The 9,858-nt window shown below is 39.7% G+C and overlaps 2 protein-coding genes across 5 annotated transcripts in view; both read left to right on the top strand.

Annotated features, from left to right (window-relative positions):
• Positions 1 to 1,044: 1,044 nt before the first annotated feature.
• Positions 1,045 to 1,397, top strand: LOC123590005 (histone H4). The gene has a single exon (XM_045462733.1). The coding sequence runs from the start codon at positions 1,068 to 1,070 to the stop codon at positions 1,377 to 1,379; it is 312 nt and encodes a 103-aa protein (XP_045318689.1). The 5' UTR covers positions 1,045 to 1,067; the 3' UTR covers positions 1,380 to 1,397.
• Positions 1,398 to 1,947: 550 nt separating this feature from the next.
• Positions 1,948 to 9,858, top strand: part of GUCY2C (guanylate cyclase 2C) — a 142,368-nt gene continuing 134,457 nt past the window's right edge. For all 4 annotated transcript variants that reach the window (XM_045462731.1, XM_045462726.1, XM_045462727.1 and 1 more), the window contains exon 1: positions 1,948 to 2,153. The gene's annotated coding sequence lies outside the window, so the exon portion shown is untranslated. The remainder of the gene's footprint in view (positions 2,154 to 9,858) is intronic.

The following is a 9,858-nucleotide window of genomic DNA, read 5'->3' as shown; positions in this document are numbered from 1 at the left end:
ATTCACTACAATATTCCTTCCTCCAGATGTTAAGTGCCTGGGAAAGAGTTATGAATCATCCTCTAAATACTGCTGCCTTTTATCAATAAAACCTTTTGGGAGGACAGAGAGTCCTGTATCCTAGAGCGGTGAAACTACTGAGAGTTTCATTTTGTTCAGGGATTCTCTTAAGAAAAAGATTGAAAACCTCCTGATGAGCTATTTGCAGTACAAATCACTCTTTAAAGCTACGATCATGGGCTCTATTATTTTAAGACCTCTGAATTTTAAAGTGGAAGATGTGAGAACCTAAAGTTTGAATGAAATAAGAAATTTACTTCATTTCAACTAAATAATCATAGAAATCGTTATTTGTTGAAAAGCAAAAGTGCGCGGGGTTGGGGAAGAGGGCAGAGGAGGCAGAATAATCTGTAAAGGGCGCACAAGCAGTGATAAGGCAAAGTCTGGGAGGAGTGAGGAGGGGATAAGATCTTTTTTGAAACAATTTTAATTCTTTCTTTGCGGGGGTCACAAAAGAGAAAAAAGTATTAAAAAATCTCCTCTGCCTCCCACTAGTGACTTGAAAAAGATCCACAGATGAAAAGGTGTAAAGCTAATTGCTTTGAAATCTAACAAGATAGAATGCATTCCCGGCTACTATTTATTTTTCATATTAGTCGGGGAATGCTGTTAATAAAGTAAGCATTCCTAGAAAGCGCGCGAGAATGGGTATAGAGGGGACACGGGAGGGAGGAGGTGGGGAGAGGAAGCCAGCGCGCATAAATCTGGCCTATTTTTATTCAAGCGTTGAGAAAACGAAATACCAATGAGTCTTTCCTCACTTTTACAGTAAAAGTACCAAAAAGCTTTCCCAAGAAAGCAAACAACGAAAGTCAACTCCTTCTGCTCACAGCTCCCCCCTTCATTTTGGGAGGGTGGAAAAAAAAAGTCCCTTCGCGCCTAGAGCTCCGCCCACTTGCTTGAGGTTTTCAAACAGGTCCGCCGCCAGGCAATATAAGGCTTGGTCTCCAGTCTCGTAATCCCTAGCTTCTTGCTCTTCGGCTTTCAGTTTTTTGCGTACTGAAGGGATGTCTGGTCGCGGGAAAGGCGGCAAAGGGCTGGGAAAAGGAGGCGCCAAGCGCCACCGGAAGGTCTTACGCGACAACATCCAGGGTATTACGAAGCCCGCCATCCGCCGGCTGGCCCGCCGAGGAGGTGTCAAGCGCATTTCGGGACTCATATATGAGGAGACCCGGGGAGTGCTTAAAGTATTTCTGGAGAACGTGATCCGCGATGCAGTGACTTACACGGAGCACGCCAAGCGCAAGACCGTCACGGCAATGGACGTGGTGTACGCGTTGAAACGCCAGGGCCGCACGTTGTATGGCTTCGGTGGCTGAGCAGTCCCGGCGGCTTATCTCCACATTTCTAAAGGCCCTTTTAAGGGCCCCCAGGACGTCAAGAAAAGAGCGAACACTTTGCATTTACTGTGTGAATGTGCAATCTAGACGCAGATCGGTGCATTGGATGAAATCCAGCCCGGTGCCCTGAAAGTACCTGTCTCGGAGGGTAGCTGCGGGTTGCAGGCGGCGGGCTTTGGGCTTCCGGGGGGAGGTGTGGGCGGTTAGTGCTTGCAGTAGGGGCCCAGCGCCGCTCGCATAGGATGTAGTCTGGGGAGTGCGGTACCGGGTGGAGACCTCGTTCTATGGTACACAAACACACTGGGCTCCTGAGGTGACTTCGGGTTCCATTTGAGGGAAGGAGGCATCTCCACTGCAGAAAAACCACGTTTTAGATGTGGCGGTTGGCTTGTAAGCGGCCGAGGCCTCTGTCCCTGAGCCTATATACAGGGTTCTATGCAAATTAGGGCTAGTTGGTGTTGCCTCCGATTGGGTCTGGGGACCACGCGTCAGAGGGGACGAGTCCTCGTCAGTGCGGCACGGTTGCCTGGCCCCTGAGAACGCGGAAGTGCAGATAGCGCGGAAAGTGCTAAGTACGGTTCTAGTGTGGCACGCAGTAGTGCCTCCTGTGAGTATTTTCTTTGCTGACGTTTGAGTAGGAGGTGACCCAGTGCCGACGCTGAATAAAGGCGGCCAAGCGCGGGCGAAGTCGAAGGCGGGGCCAAGGCTCGCGGCCTCGGCCAGTGGCCAGCTGCAGTTAGCGGCATGGAGCGGGTGAGCATCCCGGCCCGAATTCCTGGCGGTGGTGCTCTGACCCCTGGCCATGGAGATCCAGGAGTTAGCCGGCAGTGCGGCCAGGGGTGCGGGGCGGCATCGTGCTGCTGTTCAGGAGGAGATAAGCCCTAGCTGTAGAGTAAAAGCCCTTTTCTGAGCCGTCGGCGGGGCTGTGGGGGGGAGATGGACGGAGGCCCGCGTTCTGATAAATTCGGTGGAAATGGTGGGGACGAGGTAGCTGTGTAATCGCGAGTCCTGCCCAGTGATTCCGCGGTGTGGCCTGGAAACCCGGAGCAAGGGGCGGCCTGTTTGAGGGCGCTTTCCCCAGGCGACTGGAGGATCAGGATCCTGGGGACCCGTCTTTGTGCTGGCCGGCAGGGGCCGCCAGTGGGGCGAGGCGGGAACGGAGCTCACTTGGAAACATTTCTAGTATTCTCCAAGCGGAATCTGGCATTATACCAATTATTGGGGGTCAGGCGCTTTGGAACACTTTGTGTCCCATTACTGCGTTTGATTCCCCAGCAAACTTATGAAGTATCTATTGCTATTTTACAGATGAGGAAACTGATAATGGGGGAGTAAGAATTGGAGGCAAGAATTGAACCCAACCCTGTTAGATCCTGCACCCTTCGGCCTTACCTTTATATGACACTACTTCTGCCATGGAGGCCTCTTGGCCCTATTTGCTGATATTTCACTTCTAAGTATTTTCCCCTATTCCGTAAAGACTGAAGTGTGTTGGTGATTCTGGTATTAATTAAATTTCTAGGGTACTGAGAAATTTAAAAGTCCCAGAAAGTCCCAGAAGCTCAACTTTCTGTAATGCAAATGAAAAAAACTGAGTTACTTAAAAGAAACAGCAAAGTCTGGCACACTTTGGTGCCTCTGTATTTGTTGACCATGAAAGGGTGAATGTAAGTAGGTGGTAGATAGATAATGTAGCTATTAAAGCTCCAATTTAACATGAATCAAATATTAGGGTGAAGATTAGGACCCCAGTGGGTCATGGATATAAGTATTTGTATGGCAGTTCAATATATCTATTCCTTAAGTATTTAGCTTACTAGGAATTGCTTAATTTTTTTTTTTTTTTTTTTTTGCTTGTATTTTTGGTTATGGCCTTATTTCTTCCTAACTGCCTAATAGAATTCACGTTCTCCCTTGGAACATAGCTATTTTTGCTCATGTCTTATGCTCTTTATAAAATATAACAAATTATTGGAGCACAGGAAATCTTTATATCTGTCTGTATGAGTCCTATGGTAGTACTAGCGGTCCTAAAGTAATCATGTTTTCCAAACCCAAACTGGGTCACATGATTTGAGAATACAATAAAGTATCTGAAATTGGAACTGAGATTTTTCTGAAGTTGACTAATAAAATGCCTTACTGCAGGAGCCTCTGGGTGGCTCAGTCAGTTAAGCCGCCAACTTCCGCTCAGGTCATGATCTCACAGTTCATGAGTTTGAGCCCCGCATCAGGCTCTGTGCTGACAGCTCAGAGCCTGGAGCCTGCTTCGGATTCTGTGTCTCTCTCTCTCTCTCTCCCTCTCCCCTGGCTCACACACTCTCTCCCTCTCAAAAGTAAATAAAACATTAAAAAAATTAAAATGCCTACTACAAATGTTTGTTAAAGAACTTAAAACTTCTCTGTAATGCCTCCCTTAAATGTGAACGGGATGCTGTTGAAATTAGCAAAGTGATCTCTTCTGATTTTTGAACATTTAATGCCTCCTTTGTTCCAAGTACTGTTAAGGTTTGAAGATTCAGAGATAAATAAGCACGTGTCTGCTATCAAGAAGCTTCTATTTTCTGAGTAGACATCGGGAGGGTGGTACACATGTGGTTTACTCTAATAGAGGGGCATGAATGAGGTGCTGTTGGTGCACAGAACAAATTTTGTCAGGTGTAGGGCTGTCTTCAAAGGTCAGATGGTATTAGAAGGGGAATGCCACACCAAGCTTAGGGAACAAATGTCATGAACAAAGGTCACAGTAGTTCCCAGGCCTGGTGTATTGGGGACCTCCTGTTGGATATTTCATTGGTCCTGTGTACTAATCTCTGTGTATTTGTTTAACTGTATTGATAATATTAATTAGAATGTACACTTAAATAGCACTTTATACATTTCAGAAAGCTTTCATATAAGGAGGCAACCTGATAAGTACGAAAAACCCTGGACAGGAAATTGGGTCTTAGATGGTAATTGCGATCTTATTGCCAAATATCAGTGTGACATTTGATTATTTGGCTTCTCAAGGCTTTGTCTCCTCTTATGCAGGAGTAATACTCAGCCCAGACACACGAGTGTGGAGACAAGCTGACTGTTGTGCCTGGTTTCCCTTCTGATCAGCCAGTGACTATTACCCGTAACCATTTGTTAAATACTTTAAATATCACTCAATTTCTAAGCTCTCTTTTTTGAAACCTTTCATTTTTCATGCATCTAATGTTATCATAGCTATTATTGCTAGTATTCTACATTCAGAAACACTTATTTCCAAGTCTTTTATTTGTAAGCACAAATACGTAAGCACAAATATGTGTATAAGTAAGAATTTAAAAGTGGGATATAAAACACATAAAGCACAATATTGATATAGTAAAACACTACAATTAATCTTTCCCTTTACCAACATGTTAACAGTAGTTATTAATGAATAGAGGTTTATGATTATTTTAATTTTCATCTTTAGATATTGCTGTATTTTCCGAGTTTTCTACAAGTATAAATACTTTTAATGAAATCAATATTTTTAAGTATTTTACTTTGAAATGAATTTTCACAAGTATGATATGACCAGAGGATTAATGGGAAGGTTATATAGTGCATATGGAAAGGGTACATATACACATGCACATGTGTATGTGTATATTACAAGTGGGAAGAATGTATCATTGACACTACTCTACTATATATGATATTATCTATAGGTTATATATACCTTCCCGAAATAGCTTTGTCTGTATCTCTTATATTTCACGTGTAAGGGATAAGGGTGTAAAGGGATTTCATTTCCTCATTAGACCTGCCTACTGTTTCTTTGAAAGAAGAGTCCCTGATTTATAGTGGGAGACCCAGAAGGGAGATAAGGATTCTATAGGTAATCATTAACATTTAAATTCTTCCAGGGAATAGTCTTGCTTAAATATTTGATGAAATACAATTTTTGCAGTGGTTTCTAAATTCAGTGGTCAGAGAAAGAAAGTAATTGGGTTACATTCCAGGTTGTGGCCCAAAGGTAATAACTGCTGCCATCCCTTCTCTCAGCTTTACCATCTGTGTCCATTCTCTTTTTTCTTGCTTAGGTGGCTGCAGGCAAAACAGTCTAGTGCCTGTGGATATGTCTGTCCAGAATAGGAGATTAATTCTCTTCATTCAGTCTCCCCTAAGGAAGGAGGAGAAAAGAGCTGTCAAATGCCTCTCTGGACTGATAACTCATAGCTGTGATTATCCTTATCTTCCCACGGAAGCAGCGGCTCATGGCGGTGGAACTGATTCTGCCTCCTTTTAGTAAGCCTGGAAAGGCAATGTCTGATTGTAATTCTGTCTTTAGAATTTGAGGTACATGATGCCTCTTTATCCACAGCTTGGACCCTAGTTATGAATTCTGGGACAACAAAAGAAGATTCACCCAACATCTGACATCCTCATAAATACTATAATCCACAGATAATTTCTGTTCATAATATGTGTATCTTTAAATATTTTCCATTGGCTATTCTTATGTCTATATTGGCGGTATCTCTCCCATCCCAGTTTGTGTTTAATTGTTTGATGAACCCCGTATATATATTTATGTCTATGTGGAGGTTCTTGAAGGATCCTGGATAACTGCTCCATTTCCCACCCTCAAATGTAACTGGTTTATTGAATATTCTCAACTCAGGAGACAAATGTGAAAACTTCATCCATTCTCTATCAGATCTTTCCTTTAACCTCATGATATCTTGAAAAGATTCCATTACGTTTTGGTCACTGTCTCAGTTATTAAAAGTCAAATCTACTTAAAGTTTCAATCTCTTATTCAGTATAAAAAACTTTTCCTTCCTCCATGGCTGACTAGCTCTAAGCTCAATAGATGTGGAGTGGGGAGAGGATGGTTTGTACTTTCACTTCCCACTATAAAACCTGGAATCCAGAGGGGCCCCTTGTCATGAGCCTAGAGCAACGGGAAAATTTCAGGAAGCATCATGCCACATGTAGTAGCTTTGGGTAAGTCCCTTAACAAATCTGAGTTTCATTTTCCACATCTATAACATGGCAATAACAGCTCTCAGGATTTTATGACGGTTAAAAGGGATAATATAGGCAATATATGGCAGGTTGCCTGACACTTACTATACATTTACTAAATGTTGGATGTTACCATTATGATGATAAACATCTACTCATTCCCCATCCCTTAACCAATGACTTGTGTCCTTTTAGGCCTGACCTTGTTTGGAAGTTCTGATTAGCTTATGAGGGACTGAAAGTAAAATCTGTTCCTCTCTGACACCTTTTTGACTCCTCTTTAATTTTCCCTAAATCACTGTAGAAATATTTATTTCATTTTGGGCCTCTTTATATTTTCAAAGCAAAATCTATTATTTCATCTATTCCTTAAAACACCTCTTTAAGGCTAGTGTGCAAGTGTCACTCTTGTTTTTTGTAGTTTGGCAGACTCATGTCCCTTGAATAATTATTCAAATTGCTGTAGCCAGTTAGTGGTAACATTATGCCTAAAACCCAGGCTGCATGACCTCTGCTTCCCAAAAGATATAAATGCCACATATTTATACTAGTGTCCCATATACTTCTATATTTGTAATTAGATGTTTCCACTCTGTAAATGTTGATGGGACATACTCAAATTAGGTCAGGAATGTAATTGTATGCTGGTGTTTGATAAGAATTCTAGGAGTCAGCGATAATGTATAGATAGTATAATGACCTCATAATTGTTAATGTGGTTGAAGATTAGGCATTATAAAAGTTGAAGCCCTTCTGAGTTTTGAACAGCATGAGTTCATTGTTAATAAATTATGCCTAACCTTTACTGTAACAAATTTAAAGACAGTATTAAGAAAAACTAGCAATCTTGCTACCCGGCGGAACTATTTTCATTTTTCATCAGTACCTTTGTGATGATAATTTTAAGTGTCAACTTGATAGGGTCAAGAAATTTGACCAAATGTTATTTTGGATGTTTCTGTGAGGATGATTTTTTTGTGGATGAGATTAGCATTTAAATCAGTAGACTTTGCCCATAATGTGGGCAATCAGTTGAAGGTCTTAATAGAACAAAGACTGCCTGAATTCTGCCAGCAGACAGGTCTTTGAGCTTGAACTGCAACATCAGACCTTCTTGAGTCTCCAGTCTGCTGGCCGACCCTTAAGATTTTGAACTTGTCAGCCTGCATAATCATGTAAGCCAGTTTCTTAAAATAAATTTCTCTCTCTCTCTAATATAATATGATATGATATAATATAATATAATATAATATAATATAATATAATATAATATATATTTATGATATTATATATTACATTATAATAATTTATAATGTAATAAATATTCATAATATATATTTCATAATATATAATTTTTACATATAACCTCTCTCTCTCTCTCTCTCTCTCTCTCTCTCTATATATATATATATATATATATGGATAGACAAAACTTGTCTTTGTATATGCATGTGTGTGTGTGTATACATATATATTCTATGGGTTCTGTTCCTCTGGAGAATCTTGACTAATACAACCTAGTATGTTGTCATATTTACACATGTTTTACTATGAGTTAGCATACTATTTTGCATTTTTCTTCTTCTCTTAACTTATACCTATATGTAAAGTTACATGGGTAAATAACGATATCTGTAAATTACCTTAATCTATGTACAAATGTTTTTCTCCACTGTCTTTTTCTCTTTACCCTAAATATGTATTATTATATATATGATATATATGATAAATATATATATTATATATAAATATATATTATATATAAATATATATTATATATAAATATATATATATTATATATATATTTCTCCATCTCCTTTGTCCTCAACCTGACTTCCCTCTAAACCTAACCTTGGATCTTTTCCTGCACTTAAATGCCAAGTGTTCTGAGGTACAGTCTATATTGATTGCCTCTACGTCTTCAAATCACTACTTAACCAAATTTAAAAACCTTCACCCTCACACTATACTGAAACTACTCTTAGGTTATCAATCAGCTAATTATAAAAATCCAATTTTGTAACTTTTTTTTCTTATTATAAAAGCAGTGCTTATTTAATAGGGAAACAATAGGATATAGAGAAAAAGCAAAGGAAACACATTTCTTTTTTAAAGGAAACACATTTTTAAAAACTCTCCTGAGTCCTGCCTTCAGAGGTCATCACTGCCAACGTTTTAGTTTATATTATAGTATTATGTGCAAATATTATATTCACATGTAACTGTATTATATTTGGGGGTACTTTTAAACATTTATAAACAATCAGAAAATCAGGATGATAGCATATATATTAGTTTAATATTTGCTTTTTAAACTTGTCAACATATCAAGAATATTTTCCATTAACTGTTTTTCCACATGACTTTTATTAGATGTTGTACAAACACACCATGATTTACTTAACCAATTTCTCACCATTTGACATTTTGTTTGTTTCCTTTGGGAGCTATTATAAATAATGCTGCAAAAAATATTGTTGCACATAAATCCTATGAACATATCTGATTATTTACTTAAATATATTCCTAGGGGCGCCTGGGTGGCGCAGTCGGTTAAGCGTCCGACTTCAGCCAGGTCACGATCTCGCGGTCCGGGAGTTCGAGCCCCGCGTCGGGCTCTGGGCTGATGGCTCAGAGCCTGGAGCCTGTTTCCGATTCTGTGTCTCCCTCTCTCTCTGCCCCTTCCCCGTTCATGCTCTGTCTCTCTCTGTCCCAGAAATAAATAAAAAACGTTGAAAAAAAAAAAATTAAAAAAAAAAAATATATTCCTAGAGGTAGAATTTCTAGGTGAAGGAAAATGCACGACTTTTGAAATATGTGTCTCCCTGCCATGGAGAAATACTACACCCCTTTGAAACTCTCCCATATCTAAATGGGAGATTTAGAAGTGCCCATTTCTCCACACTCTTATCAACCCTGAATAGTATCATATTTTTAGAACTACCATTGTTTCATATGAAAAATGGTATTCTGCTTTTTCATCTGAAAAAGATGCAAAATATGTCTCGGTAAGTGTTGGATTAATAAATGAATTATTATGGAAAGATTGACTACTTGTTCAGATATCAATAGGTCATTTGGATTTTCTTTTTTGTGAATTTTCGGTGTCTGTTGTCTACCCTTTCATTTCCAATATGAATGTTAGTGTTTTTGAAATCGCTTTAAAGAATCATTTTACATATTAGAAATATGATCACTGGTATACCAATTTTTTCATCTATATTTTTCCAATTTCTCCTTTCCTTTTTATTTTAATTTTTTAAATGTTTATTTATTTTGAGAGAGAGAGAGAGTGAGAGCACAAACAGGGGAGGGACAGAGACAGAGACAGAGAATCCCAAGCAGGCTCCAAAATGTCAGTGCAGAGCTCAATCTCATGAATTGTGAGGTCATGACCTGAGCTGAAATCAAGAGTCGGACACAACTGACTGAGCCACCTAAGCACCCCTTTATTTTAGTTTTGAAGAAA

Source organism: Leopardus geoffroyi, chromosome B4 (genome assembly GCF_018350155.1).
Source record: "Leopardus geoffroyi isolate Oge1 chromosome B4, O.geoffroyi_Oge1_pat1.0, whole genome shotgun sequence".
In the NCBI taxonomy this organism is placed as follows: domain Eukaryota; kingdom Metazoa; phylum Chordata; class Mammalia; order Carnivora; family Felidae; genus Leopardus; species Leopardus geoffroyi.
This window is presented reverse-complemented; position numbering and strand designations above follow the sequence as displayed.

Excerpts from the sequence above, each read along its gene's own strand:
- LOC123590005 (XM_045462733.1), top strand. The coding sequence starts at position 1,068 with ATGTCTGGTCGCGGGAAAGGCGGCAAAGGGCTGGGAAAAGGAGGCGCC.